Source organism: Artemia franciscana, chromosome 8, assembly GCF_032884065.1.
Source record: "Artemia franciscana chromosome 8, ASM3288406v1, whole genome shotgun sequence".
NCBI lineage: Eukaryota > Metazoa > Arthropoda > Branchiopoda > Anostraca > Artemiidae > Artemia > Artemia franciscana.
In genome coordinates this window covers 10,872,006-10,888,283 of record NC_088870.1, presented here as the reverse complement: position 1 = coordinate 10,888,283, position 16,278 = coordinate 10,872,006, and the positions used below count along the sequence as shown (strand labels likewise).

The following is a 16,278-nucleotide window of genomic DNA, read 5'->3' as shown; positions in this document are numbered from 1 at the left end:
GGAGGATGCTCATTCAATCAGAACTTGAGAGTTCTAGTCCTTTTTTATAAGTTGGAAGAGATTGGAGACCAACCAGTCCCTGTCCTAAAATAGTTTTTCATATCTGGTCTTTTTGTTACCCCTTAGGAGATCTGATCAACATTTTGAAGTACCTATTTTGTACTTTTTCTTTGGCTGCTCAGTTTTGTGTGTGGAGTGAATTTTCTGCGAGGGGGAGGGGTAAGTGCCTAGACCCATTTTTAATACCCAAACTAAAATGTATAGTTTCCGTTGTAAACATTTTGTATCCCAAAAATTTTATATAATTATCTTTATTTCAGATGGATCTTCTGCCAGATTGGATAAAGGTAGAATCGAGAAGAAAGCCAGGCGTATATTATTATTTCAACAGTGTCACTGGTCAATCTTCATGGGATCCTCCGAATATACGAACAGGTGAACCTTCAACTGACAGTGATACTAGACGTCTGATTGAGACAGCTGCGAATGAAAACAACCATAGGGAAAAAATAGTGGTTAATCTTAAGAACGACGAAAATCGAAAGCGATCAGTTGACGCAAATACAAACAATAATGAACCTGAGAAAATCATTGTGAGTCTCTCGGCCGCTAATGATAGGCGTGTAGTGAAAGCCGTAAGGAAGACGATTCAAACAAATCCATCTGTCTCTATGAATTCTTCTAAAATCCCAGTTAGACTTCCAGAAATACGACCTGATATAGCTTGTCCTGCTCCACCTAAAAAGAAAATGTACTCAGAGTGTGCTGAGACAAAAAATAATGTTGTAAACCTTACAAAAAATAACACAGTGACTATAAATAAAAATAGGCCAACGGCATCTAGATTTATTAAAGCAAAATCTGAAGCTAGGAATAATTTTAAAAGGTTTGAAACTAACCAAAAGGAAAAGCCAAATGCAGATAGGAATATACCTGGTACTAGTGTTGGCAGACAAGCTCATAAAGCAGGCGAGCAGATTGTCAAACCAGTTCATCTTACCAGTGCTGCTGACGAGGTCAAAGCAGAGAGGCGTTGTTCTTCAGAAAGTAGAATTGAATACCCCAATGCATCGCTCAAAAATCAGATGTCTACTTGTGTTTCATCATCTCCTAGTAGATCATCATTGATGAGTATGGATCGGCGTCCTTCATCTGAATTAAATTTAAGAAGATTGTCTAGGGGTTCACAGAACAACCTCTTCGCTCAGTATGCAAAAGCTGTGGATAGTGATGATGAAATGGACTGGGATCCCATACCCGAAGAGGTAGTTACCAAGTCAATCCTTAATATTAGACAAGCATCAAATTGCCAAGAGTCCAGTGTCCAGATGGTTGTCAACAATTATGTCATTGCTGAAAATCAGCTTGTTATTGTTGTTGACACTAATATATGGCTGAGTCATCTGTCAATTCTAGTGAAACTTCGAGAGATGGCTGAGAGAAATGTGGTGAATATGATTTTGTTAATACCGTGGATTGTTGTTCACGAGCTTGATTGCTTAAAGTCAAATCCCGAACTTGAAATTGTTGCCCGTAAGGCTGGAAAATATATACAGAGGGTGTTGGAAAACAAGGAGATAGGGCTGGTTATTCAAACAACCCAAGATGCAAAAGAGGCCGAAAGTTTATTTGATTCCAATGTTAATGATGATAAAATTCTGAAATGTTGTCTTTATATGAAGCAAAGAGGATTTGATGTGGCTCTACTCTCTAATGATAATATGCTTTTGACCAAAGCTATGGGTCATTCGATGAAAGCCTTTTCAAGGAATGATATTGCCCAACAAATAATTGACTTTGCTCTGCCCAAGCCTGATGTGCAACTAATAATGACACCGAGAAGACTCCTTTCAATGATTGAAGAAGCGATGATCTGTGTTTGTAGTCAAATGATCGAAAAAAGATTTGAGACGCTTTTCGAAGAATTGTGGCCAAAAATAATATGCATTAAGCCACCGTTTTCTGATTTATGTCAAGTGTTTCAGGTTTATTTGAAACATTGGATAGCTGTGTTTGGTGAAATTTATCCTCGAGGACGTGATTCTGATCTGAAGACATGCAAGGAACTACTCCTAAAGGCGAAAGATAGTAATATCAGCTTGGCTCAAGTTGATATCTTTGTGAAAAATTTGCTAAGATTTTTGGAAGAAAGCAAACCCAAATACGACCTTCGAATGACAATAGATGACGCTATTTCATTGATTGAAAGTTATTACGGTGAATTTAAAATGCAAAATAAAACAGAAGACAAAACAAGTGCATCAATTTTGTGCCTTTTTCAAGCAGTTTGGGCAACTATTCACAGAATTTGTGGTTCTTTTTCTGAAACTCTTGGAGTTGCATGCGATGGGTATGAAAAACTGTCTGTTCCAGTGACTATATCAGATATGAGGGAGCTAATTCCGTCCATAGCACACAAGACTAGAAAACTTCAGCAACAAGTTGAAATGTTCCTTAGACAACCGCATGCGGAATTAAGTGCTGTTGAATTCTTCACATTTCTTGTAAATTTTTTGCCTCGATTAGGTATAGGAATGAATCCTGAAGGTGTTGAGAAACTGTCTCTACAGTGTTTGCTTGATTTTGTCAAAGATAATGAAAATGTTCGACTATTGCAAAATGGGTTGGAGCAGGTGAAAGGATTCTGCAGTAGACTCGATCATCTGTGGTCACTTTTAGTTTAATTGTCCCACCAGTTTGTTGTTAGATCGTTTACTTTTTTATACTTTTTTTTGTTTCGAACTAGTCAGGCTCGTACCAGGAATTTTTGTGGGGGGGGGGGGGATAATAAGAAAATCAATGTGATAAGATGAATAAAAAGTACACATAAATGCAGCAAAATTTAGGATTTGGGGAAACGGGCCACATGCCCACTTCTGTCTGTGTATCCACCCACATCTGTCCTGATCCTGTTCTGAATTTTTGCACCGACCCTGGCAGTTAACTGTAATATATTTTATGAAGCGTTTTAGTTTAATTATATTTCGGACTTGCCCTGCCATGTCGGTTAATTAATTAATCAATTTAGTTAATCAAACAATTAATTGAAATTTTCTCCTCTGTATTGCCTCTTTTGAACAATTTTTTTATGGGATCTGAGAGGGAGTTTTTATGTAAACAATTAAGTGGCTCTTTCCAGAAAGAAAATGAACTTTCTTCTATGTAAAGACTTTTCCAACGGTGTACGTAAAAAATAATGTTAAATGCTAAAAATAAACATTATTAAAATAAAGATGTTAAACATAACAAATTCCACATAAGTTTCATTTTCTTAACTAAAGAATTTCAAAGATTCTATATCGGCATCATCAAAAAAGTATCATTTACAGATATTATCAGGAATATATGCAGGCGAGTGAGAGGGGTTAGGCCTTCTCTTTGAAATCCTAGTTTTTTCTGAATATTTTTGGAATTCTCATTAAAATTATTAAACAAAATTACTTTATTATCCTCCCCCTTGATAAAATATGTGCATGTGTCTGATTACTGTATGGTGTTTTGAAATAAGAAGATTATTCATTATCTGCTTTCATAAAACGTTAAAATTTGCAATTGCTGATAAAAACAGGGAACTAATCTGCTAGTATTGTTAATTTCTCGAAAACGAGATCAGTTCACGAAATTCCACGAGCCACAAGAATTCCACGGCATCGGTCCAACATGACTTGAAAACGAAATAAACGCTTTGATCTGCTTTGAAAATCTCAAGAAAGAATGAGTTGCGTAGTATCTTTCGGTTGGACTGGTCTGTTCTGTCCTTTTAGGGAGCATATTTATACAGAAACTATGCTCTTCTATTTTATTGATAAATGTTGAAAAAACAGCTTTAATACTTATCACATTTTAATTATTCAAGATTTAGTTGTACTTAAGTTGCACTTACAACTGTAACTTACATAAAAAGGACAAGATTGATCTGAAACCGTTTAAAATATAATTTTTGGATATTTTGCAGTTTTTCAACCCTTTAAATCTAAAAAAAAGCAAAGCAAATATAACTCAGTAGATGGATTAAAATGTAAAATGTTCCTATTTTCCAATTTTGTATCCATATATTCGCAGTATATATATATATATATATATATATATATATATATATATATATATATATATATATATATATACGTATAATCCTCGAAATTCGTTGTATTGCTAATAAGACGAATTTTTATTCTTTTTTTTAAACCGCTAAAAGACGGTTCTAACGCCTCCTTGTAAAATCCTAAGACTGTTCAGTCCTCATTTTTTTCTCTTTTTTTACTTTATTTTACTGTGCCATTTATGGAAAAGGAAGAGATCTTTATGCCTTTTTAAGCAATTTTATAACCGGAAATAGTGTAGTTTAATGTAATTTTCTTTACAGGGGTCAGTGGGTAAAACCATCCAAGTTGTCCTTGAAAATACAAGTCAGTGGTGTCACTTTATGGAAATTTAGGGGCGTGGGCCAAACATATTTTGTCATATCTTTGGGGTGGTAAATTCTTCGTTTTTATTTTTAATGAAAATACCAAAAAGACATTTTTCAATTAAAATATCCCCATAAAGATAGGCTATAGTGTATTTTCAAAATAAGGATGGGGGGGGGGATATCTAGGAGGAACAGGCGCCTTCGTCACTGACTCGTATCTGAAGTGCCATCCAAAACTTGATATTTTGCTAATTGTAATAGTTTTTTTTTGTTTTTGTTTTTTACACAAGTTCTGCCCAAATGTTGTAAATTTTGTATGAGATAATTATTGCGATAAGACACTGTTGGGTGATGTCAAAATCTTGGGGGGGGGGCAAATCTGCAGCCAGTTTTCCAGTATCAAGTGAAAATGACGGTAAAAAGTCAAAAATAAGCCATTTGGTGCATAAAGGTTCTATTTAGAACTATAAAGGGCACTTTACAATACTACAAAGGTGAATATGTACTCTAAAAACTTATCTCTTGATGCTTCAACTATGCAGGTTTATCTTAGTTTTGACATAGTTTTCGATGAAACTAAATTTCAGCTGGGGGAGGGGCAAACAGAGGTGTGGAGGGGCAATTCAGGAGCAAAGACCCTAAAATAGTAAAAACCCAAATTATGTCGTTTTAAGAGATCTCCCTCCATTTTTTTCTATTGGGTAATAATACACCTCAAAAGCGAGGTATTTTTATGAACTAAAACACCTGTAATTTAGTTTTTTTTAACCTCAGAATACTATGTTCAAGTAATTTTATAAACCAAAGAATAAACATCGAAAAGAAGCATCTACTTAGTTTCAATTTTTCCCTTCTTCAAGTTCTGAAATTTTGTCTACTCTTGTCTTTTCAATTTTAATTTTTCTCTTTGAAAGACCACAGCCAGATACCATATTGAGTTTATCCCATGATTTCGTTAAATACTGACGTCCCTGTGGGTGAAAGTTTCAAACGAGGAATGAATACCGATATAGCCAATCATGCACATCCTCCCCATGGAAAATCTGAACCATCTTGGGTTTCTATATCGTGTAATACCCTGGGCGCAGAAGATTTTAGGGTCTCGAAATTTGAAGTAAATAATATAATCTTTATAATCATTTTGTAATTTATATTCTTTCAAGTGCATGTTCTATTTTTTCTCTGCTTCTAGATGACCTTCCTGAACCTCCTAGTACTCTGCCATCTTTTATCTCTGGTCGAACTAAATATCACAAAGGTTTCAAAATACAAATCATGTTAAATTGTTTTACTCTATCTGTGAGGTCATCTCAGAAGAGAGAAGAGGCATTAATACAGTCAATGTAGCATAACCTTTCCATAGGAAATCTAAAACATCTCGGGTTTCTGTATTCCACTCTTGGAGACTCATTGTATAAGGTGTTACGAGGAAAAATAAATGCTGAGAAAAAAAAAAATTAATGTTTCAAGCAATGCCAAAATTTAGACCTAAGAATGAAAAATTTCTGACCTAGCCCTCTAAAACCGTGGCTGTATATTCCTATGAAAACTATTATATTCACCATTTAGTCCGTCATCACGTGTGTCTGTAGTTTTTTTTTTCGGGGGCAGTGATGGTTCTGGCTCCCTTGCGCCCAGGGCAAAATCTTGATTAGCCCCCCCCCCCCCCCTACTGCCGAAAATTTTTTACATTCAATTCTAACAAAATTTGAATTTATTAACAACATATTTTGTCTACTTACTTTTATTTTCAAGAAATGGTGATGAACATACGAAAAACTGAAAATTTCGAATTCAATTTGCCAACTATGTCAACTATGCCATCTACTTTTTTTTAACTAAAAATAAATTTCAATTGATTATTTATTTGAAATTTTGCAGCCCAAAAAATTTTTGTGCTCGATGCAAGTGTCCTCTCCCTCCCTCCCCCTCCCAGAAACGCCTGTGTTTGGAGTAAAGGCGAAATATATAAAACTACTGAACAAATTATGAGTTTTTCAGGATGAAGTGAACTCAAAGACCCCCCTGGATATGTACCTATCCACGTCATATACATTTGTCATATATGTTTTATTCTTTAGGAACATTTAGAAGAACATTGGAAAACTTTCCGAGGGTTAAGATTGTTTTAATCTCATAAATCGTTGACCTACTGAGGGGCGGTGGCAGTGGTAGGCCATCAGCATAGCTGTTGGACAAATGGGGGTATCTCTCCTGAAAACAGCAAAACAAGTAAATTATGGGAGTTTTTTTAAATCATGAGGCCTTTTGAACTAGGTTTGTTGCCTCCTCAATTTTCCACAACTTTGGCCTACATTCCTGCCATACAACATAACTGTATGCACATAAGAGACTTGCCGCAGATAAAACAGGCGTCCCTTATTGCCTTAATTTTATAATTCGGTGAAATGATATTTTTAAAAGATGATGTAATTGTTTTGTTTTGTCGCCAGTGAATATAAATACGTCTTTGATTTATTTAGACTCAATTGCCTTCTGCAGAAAGAAAAATGTCCGACAATCGTCAGTGCCCCCTCTCCTAAATAGCGTCTCTTGTTTGTCATTTTATCAAGGGTATATTGTTTGTAAGCGATTTGAAATTTAGTTAGTATTAGTTTATATGAGTTTATAATATGCGATTCTGAATCTTATTTGAAATTATATTCCGGTTCATCTTAGTCGGCATTATGTTCGACTTTTGAAATTTAGTTGTGCTGTGTCCTCTTACTTGGTTTAATATATCTTTTTCATTCTTCCTTTGATGCATCTCAAGAATTGATAGTTTGTCTTTAGGCCATTATGGAGTGACGTAACTGAAGCTTCCCAAATCTAAGATGCTCTCCACATAATTTGAAAACTACATGCGTCGGTTGGAGTCCGAAGCACAATTTCCTAGTTTCGAATAATTAACAAGAGTAAAATGAATTCAAGTTCATTGATTTTTAAAAATAACTTCTAATTTGAAACCCAAGATATTCACGGTTGAAGCATATACATTCAACATAGCTATAAACCGAACCACACAATTAACGCTAAATATTCACTTTAACACGGTAAGACCTATTCATAACATTAGCTAAGAGCTCATATCGTACTTATGACGAGGCCGGAAGAGCCAAGAGCATATATTGCATGAGCTCTAACAAAATTCTAAGAATCAATAAATTGGTCTACAAGGAAAATCAGAGGCTTAATACTGGTCGGGATTTAGAATAAGAGCTCTGAGTCACGAGGTCCTTCTAAATATCAAAATTCGTTAAGAGAGAGAGGTATCGGTATATTTAAAAATTATCGTAGCATAGCTTAATTCAGTTTTTTTTTACAAAATCATACATTCAAACAAAAATCACACACTACAACTCAGCATTGAAAATTGATGTGAAAAAAGGCACAAATGAGTTGACGTAACGATTAGTTCGTACTTTAGGGGGTAGAAGTTTATTTTGTAACGAGTTCGACTATTGGGAGGGGCTAATTTGCGTAGTAGTGATCGATGGCTCTTATAGGCCAGGAGGGATTTTCCAAATTGCTGAATAAGGTGTTCAAGCCGGACTTTAAGCAGTGATAAATGTAACTTAGCGAGGGCTTGATCAGAGGGTATGTTGCGGTTTCGGAATATAATCCTTGCTCTTCTGGACGGACTCTATGTCGCGTAATAGATACGCTTTGCGGATAGCAGATGGACCCCACACCTTGCACGCGTATTCGAGCAACGGGCCAACTTAACATATGTAGGCATGGAGAAGACTTATAGTGTCACACCCAAAATGCCTCATTTTGGTAAGTTTCTGAAGGCTTGCATTAGCCTTGTAGACGGTTAAATTAACATGGGCACTGAAACTACAGTCACTAGTGAAAGTTACTCCAAAGATTTTTATTTCATTCACAATCGGGAAAGGGACTAAAGGCATATCTATATTCCTCTTCAGAGGGTTGAAACGAATTATCTTCGACTAGTTGATGGTAAGATCATGACTTGAGCCATCGGTCTTTAGCTGATCAAATAACTAGCAGATAAATTATTCCAGCTAATTTCGTGCCTTGTGGGGCCCCGCAAGGAGCATCTGACCATGATGAATCCAAATCGTTTTCGTGGAGTGCAAAGACTTTTTTTTCGGCCAGTTAAGAAGTCAGGTACAAGGCCAAGGGTGCGTCGTTTGGCACCCATTTCCTGGAGATACATGCCTGCAGTCAGGTGGCGGATTAGGTCAAAGGCCTTTCTGGAATCCACTGCGAAAATGTCAACGAAACAGCTACCTATTTTGGGCCATTGGAGGACACAGTCAAACATCCGTGCCAGGTAGATTGTAGTACTGCACTTGGGGAGCCCACCGTACTGGAATTTATCAATACGCCCATGAATTTGTTTCAGAAGAAACAAGCCTGTAAGTTTTGTTTGTTTCGCCAAACAAGGTGTAAGTGAGATCGGGCGGAGATCGTCGCATGCACGAGGGGCGCACTTTTTTGGAATAATTCTAATATAGGCCCGTTTCCACTGTGACGGGAAATAGCCGGAAGCAAAACCCTCGTTTATGATGCAAGACAGTAGTAATGCTATGAAAGCTGCATATTCACGTAGCAATTTAACAGGTAATTCACCAGGTTATGAAGATGTATTCGGTTAGATCTTCCGCAATTCTGCGTAAACATCGAACTAATGATCATTATTTTGTTCTCAGGCTCACATTTTTCAAGTATGGTGGACTTTTCATCAGCCGTAATAGGTGGATAGGTAGTGCAGATCTTGGTGAAGAATTTGCTCACTTCTTCTGTACTGATTATGGACCCATCATAATTGCTGATCTTTACACTGCTGTCAAAACCTTCGCCTCTAACTCTTTCTTATTGTCTTTGGCTTTAATGTCTATTCCAACATAAGTGTGAAGTTATTCATCTGTATAGTAAAACTTAATGCTTACATCCTTGCACCCAAAAATCTTCTCATTGAAATAAAACAGTCATGAATAATAGTTTCAGATTATTTAGAAAGCAGGTTTTGCATAAATAGCTAAGGAAGTGTAGGAATAGAATGACAAAAATAATTCTATTGTATTATTTTCCAAAAAACAAGAAAAACGTATCTTATCCTTTAACTCTTTCTTGTGGTCTTCGTCTTCAATGTCTATTCCAAGATAAGTGTGAAGTTATTCAGCTGTATAGTAAATCTTAATGCTTACTTCTTTGTACCCAGAAATCTTGTCATAAAAAAATAAAACAATCATACAGAATAGTTTTAGCTTTTTTAGAAAGCGAGTTTTTTAAAAATAGTTAAGGAAGTCTAGGAATAGAATAACAAAGATGGGCTTTCGCAAAACAATATAACATAGAAAAAGATATTACAAATGATAATTAAAATTTTCATGAGGTTATATGAGTAGATCATCCGACTTGACTGGCTGAACACAATCATAACGTTCACTCTCAGCTACAATATCACGGCCAAGGTTCTAAGCCCTTTTCTAGTATGCAGGAGGTTGGGGGCTTGAGGCTCACGGGTAAAATTTTTTCAATGTTGTGAAAAAAATTCACAGGTGAAATTGTGTAATGAATAGTTTCTATTATATAGTAACACTAGACAATGAAGCCATCTTCACGAACTCTTTTAAGGTATTGAATGTACATACTGGGCCCATACAGGCTATACTTTTTTAATTAATTGGTTATGGGACTCAATTTCATCTTTTAGGACACCAAAGGAATTTCAGCAATTAATGAAATTCTTAGTTGTTAAATTGAACTACATTCAACCCATCAATCAATCAGTCATTAATTGTTTTATTCATGCCCGAACAATATTATAAACACGAAAAGATAATTGGGTCCAAGAACCTTGACTTTTTGTGGGCCACACAATACAAAAGTAAAACACACACAGAACCATAAATAATACGCTAAATCACGAAATACATACAAAATATAAAAAGGGAGAATATACAATAGAGTACAGTGAAAAACTAAAAATAAAATTAGTAATAATACTAATAGTTATAATCGGAAATAAATAAAGCAGAGAATACACAAAAGACCAAGTTGGGATTAGAACACGAAAAATGAAAGATAAGAAGAGAAGTTTTGAAATGAGAAGGGTTCCTAAAAATAGCCTTGAAAGGAGATATACGTAATTTAATATAGAATTTCTGAGTGAAAGTGACAAAAAAAGGGTGTTTTCGGATATCCATTGATTAGCATTTAGTCAAAACAAACTTCCGTGCCGAATGACGTAGCAACGGGGAGTACTTGTGTGATGAGGACAGTGTAAACACAGACTAAACAGAAGCTAGATTAAGGTTTTGTTTTGCAATTATGAGCTTGAGGGATCATATGCCTGTATATATGTATAGGTCAACCGAAAGGTAAAGTATTGGGAATTTCAAACTGATTCGGAAACAATTATTTTAACGAGGGGGCCGGTTGCCCCAACCTAAAAGTATGTTTCTACATAAGGGTCCCCGTGGTCTAGGAACATATTGATTGTTCTATGGTGACTTACCTGCAGCAAATCATTTATAAATACACAAAACAGATTGATCACAAGCAGCTACCTTGGGGAACTCCACTGAAAACACAGCACTGTTTCGATAAGACCTTACCATCCCTAACATTTTGTGACCTATCTGTTGGGAAATATATGATCCAAGCCAGAGTTATGCAACCAATTCCATAATTTTTGGCATTTTTTCAACAACAGAGGTACTTAAACATTATCAAATGCCTTGCAAAAATTAATATAAATACAATCAAGCATTTGAGCTAAATCAGCCATCTTTAGAAAATCATTGATTACCTCCATTGACTAAATATTACAAGACCTATTTTTCTTTAAAACATGCTATGCTGTATGCCGCAGGTAATTATTTTCAAAATTATTTTGGATCCAATAAACAATTACTATTCCTATAATCCTTGGAAAAATTTAAGCGTTTGAAATAGAGTAATGATTACTGAAACCTGGACTTAATTCAACTGAGAAGCAAAAGAACTGGCTAAGCAAAAAGCCCAACAGCTGAAAAAAAAAACAAGCTAAGCTACTCAGAGTGAAAATTTCCAGATACTACTTCAACCAACACCACCAAGAAAAAGATCAAGATTTTCACGAAATAGGCAGCCACATGTTAAAAAAAAAAACACAACAAAAACGGATCCTATCTTGGTATTGATAAGAAAAACTAATCGCCAGCCATTTAAACAAGACAAGAACCCACATTTGAGGAAACTAATATTTTCTGCAACAAGGGATAATTTTGATGTGTCTGCTTGGATCATGTATGGCTGAAATGCATTTTCGCAATAAAAATCTTGCAAATATTTCTATTCAAAAGTTGGATATGGTATCTTTTGCTAGTGCTCCGGTTGAATATAGATCATAATAAGAAGGCTTTCCACAAATATGTGCAGCACAGACATGACCTGGATCTCTCTAATGAAGAAATTCAGCTTGAGCTACAAGATACTTCAGGATTGCAAGTAGAACTAGCAACTGTAACTAGAGCGGAACAAAAGAAGGATGATGATCTAGTTGACAGCTATTCTGATTAGTATTCAAAACAAGATCAAATTGCTACGTAATTATATGACCAAAATGTTTGGTACAAACAATGCAAAGCAAAAATGTTTCAGTGACTGATGAAAACGTTTGTCTGATGCATGGTCATACGAAAAATAACTGTAAGCAAATAATTCTTCTATGTCCATAATGTGAAAAAATGGATCACAATCAAAATGCTTGGACAACTGGAAAAATCGTAAAATCTATGGGCACTCTTTCCAACAAAAGCATTTCATCTTTTGCATCAGAAATGAGCTGTTATTTACTTTTTCTCTAGCTTTTTCGGCAAAAATTTTCAAAGGCCATACTGGAGGAAAACTCTTTTTGAAGATAAGAATAAGGGGTGTAAGGGGCATCTTTCTATACATACAGAGCAAATCTTATGTTCCCTTTAAAATCTCTTTTGAGTTCCATAAGATGCCCTGTTTTATTGTAAACTCGTAAATATATCCAACTTTTTGTATTTTTTGTTTTGAGTCAAAGCACGATCACTTCTTATATAAATACAGTCTTGATACTGGCAATAACCTTTGTAATAACGTATCATAATAGTTAATCATCTGACTTTTACGTGCCACTGTTTTTTCAAAATATTAATCTATTTTCTGCAATTAAGGCCTAATATCACTAGACTCTGAAAACTAAATCCAACCTGAGCTTTAAAATTATAGCGAAATGTACACTGGCGGATCCAGGGGCCAAGATTTTTTCTATGCCCTCTTATCCTGTTTTTTTTTAGTTTTGTAGAATAAATTCATCAATTTGGTCAATTATTGACACCTTTGTTACATTTTGCCCCCAAAGATTTTTCTCGTGGGCACCTTGGTCACATTGGACCTCCTCCAAGATTTTCCTCTAGATCCTCCCTTGACAATATATTATATTAATGGCAGTGCACTTTTTAAAAGGGTATAGCATCATTAATTGGAGGATCCTTTGATTTTGAGAAACAGCTCTTTTGAAATTTTTTTTTTAGAAATGCCTTATTTTTTATTTTCATTGAAGAGAAATGGTACCGCAAAAAATAATAAATTTATTAGACAAGATATGTCAAATGAAATCAGTTTATATTCTGTCTCATTGCATTTGGTTTGACCTCACGTTGTTTCGGTAAAAATATTTTTAAAGACGGTTTATAATGCGGGGTAGCTTGTTCAAAATAAGCATTGAGGATGAATCATCAACCATACATATAAAGCAATGTTAGATTGTGTCCCTGATGGTTGCCATAAACTAATTTATTTTATTTTAAACTTACAAATATCACCAATTGGATTTTTTTTTTGAGTCTCAGTGTGATCACTTCGTGTATAAATGCCGTCCTAATTGCTGTAATAACCTTTTTAATAACATATTACAATAGTTAATAATTTGAAATTTACTTAACTGGGATGTTCTTTAGGAAAGTCAGTGGAAAAACTTGTTCATCTTGGTCTACCAATTGGCCCGTCCCTAAGGCAAACCCGTTTGTTGCTGATTTCCAGCCTTGAAAAAAAATTGTAGGGCGCCTTATGCTTCAGTTGTCCGAAATAAATAAACCTTTCAACCAAATAATCCTCGATAAACTATGTAATTCAACAGCATTACCACATTTTCAATACACAGCACCATTTTGTAAGATTTTCTCACAAACAGATATACGTATACTCCGTTCATTATACTTCAAATTTGCAAAATATTTACTCCATTTACCCCTGTGGACCCGAAATTAAGCATTAATTCATAATTATAAAATAGCCGACCCAGCAATAGCTCTATCAAAACGTATTTCGAAACACAATCGCAACATCAGTTTTCACCCGTGGTGTCCCCTTCTTGTGCAGTTACATTAAAAGTTGTATTTATGTAAAAGTTGTTCAGCTCCTTATAAATTGATCTGATAGATGTGATGACTCTTTTTCTCTCTTTCTCACATTCCTTTTTTTTAAATATTCTCCGTCTGTGTATTTTTATATTGTATGACGGGTCAGTAACGAATAAATAAATAAATTTTTCAAAATATTAGTCTCTTAGCTGCAAGCGAGGCCAAACCTCACAAGACTATAAAAACTAGATACAAACTCACTTTTTACTGAATTTTTACTCAGTTTCAACTTTTTAAAAGGGACAGCCACATTCAGAAATTGGAAAACTTTTAGATTTTGGGAAACGTCTCATTGGAATGTTGTTCATTAAGAAAATGTCTTTTTTGCATTTTATTGAAGAATAGCGTTACCAAAATCAAAAATTGTATTACCTATTTTAAAAGGCAATCCATAGTTAGGGAAAAACTTTTGCTGAAAGTAGATATAAGGAGTGGGGTGTCCCCCTTTACCTATAGAGAATTTTGAATGTTCGTTTCAAAATCCCTGATGAGGTCCATACGAAGCCTTTTTTTATTGTAAACTTTTACATATCACCAACTTAATTTATTTGTTTGTTGCTTTTGGTATGACGCGTTCGACCAATAGGTCATATGCTTTGATTATCATTTTTCGTTTCGAGTCAAAGCGCAATCGCTTCTTATAAAGGATAAATTAAAAAAAAAGTTTTTTTTTTTTACTGAAATTAAAGAGCGACATTAAAACTTAAAATGAACAAACATTACTCCGTACATGAAAGTGGCTGTTCCCTACTCAACGCCCCGATCTTTACGCTAAAGTTTGACTCTTTCTCTTATCTCTACTTCTTAAAATGGTAAGAAACTTCACCGTAAAGAGCGGGGTGTTGAAGAAGGAGCAGCTCCTTTCATATACCAAGTAATTTCTGTTCGTTTTAAGTTTTAATGTCGGTCTTTACTTTCAGTTAAAAAAAAACTTGTGTTTTTATTTAATTTCTGAATGTTTTTGAATTAATACATGTTTTGATTTCGACTCTCTGCATACGAATAATTAAAACGAAATTTACATATTAGTTTATTTTTTGGCTAAATGGCTTTGTCATAGCTTTGATGGGACGATTTCGAGAAAAAAGGAGCGGCGGAGTAAGTCCTCCAATTTTTTGGTTACTTAAAAAGGCAACTAGAAATTTTAATTTTTTACGAACGATTTTATTAGTAAAAATATACGTAACTTACGAATAAACTTACGTAACAAACTTCTATATTCGGATGTTTTTATTAAGTATATGAGGGAGTTCGCCCCCCTCGTCAATACCTCGCTCTTTACACTAAAGCTTAAATTTTGTTCCAATTCCTTAAGAATGAGCCCTCAATCACAAAGACCATAGAATAAATAGTTGAAATTAATAAAATTACTTTAGCGTAAAGAGCGAGGTATTCAGAGGAGATTGCCCCCTCATATGCCATTCGTTTTAAGTTTTAATGCTGCTCCTTACTTTCAGTTGAAAAAACTTCTTCATATTTATTTTGTCATTGTTTTTTTTTAAATCTTAAAAAAACCCGTAACCCCTTCATGGAAATTATCCTTCCCCATGACAAATTTCTTGATGTAAAGTTCCCCCGCATAACCCCCTCCCCCCTCCTCAACCAACCAAAAAAAATCCCCCTGAAAGCGTCTATACACTTCCCAATAACCATTGCTATATGTAAACACTGGTCAAAGTTTGTAATTTGCAGCCCTCCTATGAGGACTGTGGGGGAGTAAGCCGTCTCTGAAGACACAGTTATTAGGTTTTTCGACTAAATTAAATAAAATGGCTATCTCAGAATTTTAATCCGGTGACTTTTTTGGAAAACATGAACGTGGGAGGGGGCCTAGTTGCCCTCCAATTTTTTGGTCACTTAAAAAGGGCACTGAAACTTTTAATTTCCGTTGAAATGAGCCCTCTCGCAGTATTCTAGGACCACTGGGTCGATACTATCACCCCTGAGAAGAAAAAAAATCAACAAGCATCCATGACCTACCTTGTGGCAAAAATACAAAATTCCACATTTTTGTAGATGGGAGCTTGAAACTTCCACTGTAGAGTTCTCTGATACGCTAAATCTCATAGTGTGATTTCCGTTAAGATTACATGACTTTTAAGGGGTGTTTCATCCTATTTTCCAAAATAACGCAAATTTCTCAGGCTCGTAACTTTTGATGAGCCTGACTAAATTTGATGAAACTTATATATTTAAAATCAGCATTAAAATGCAATTCTTTCGATGTAACTATTGGTAAACAAATTCCATTTTTTTAGAGTTTCGATCACTTTTGAGCTGAGTCCCTCCTTACTACAGTTCGTTACTACGAACTGTTTGATGTAGTATTGATGGCGATAAATAACCTTTTTAATGACATATTATAATAGTCAACTATTTGATATTACACTCAATTATAAAATTTTATTGGTTTAATAATGGTCATATTAATCACTTAACAAGATATAAAGTATGTATTTG

General features: G+C 34.9%; 1 protein-coding gene across 5 annotated transcripts in view; it reads left to right on the top strand.

Annotated features, from left to right (window-relative positions):
- LOC136029973 (transcriptional protein SWT1-like) overlaps window positions 1-4,111 on the top strand; it is a 32,599-nt gene extending 28,488 nt beyond the window's left edge. For 4 of the 5 annotated variants that reach the window (XM_065708541.1, XM_065708539.1, XM_065708543.1 and 1 more), the window contains one exon: window positions 321-4,111. In XM_065708541.1, coding sequence (XP_065564613.1) covers window positions 321-2,684 — 2,364 coding nt within the window. In that variant the 3' untranslated portion in view covers window positions 2,685-4,111. Of the gene's footprint in view, window positions 1-319 lie in introns of all 5 variants that reach the window. The other variant, XM_065708540.1, reaches the window with a different exon arrangement.
- Window positions 4,112-16,278: the final 12,167 nt, after the last annotated feature.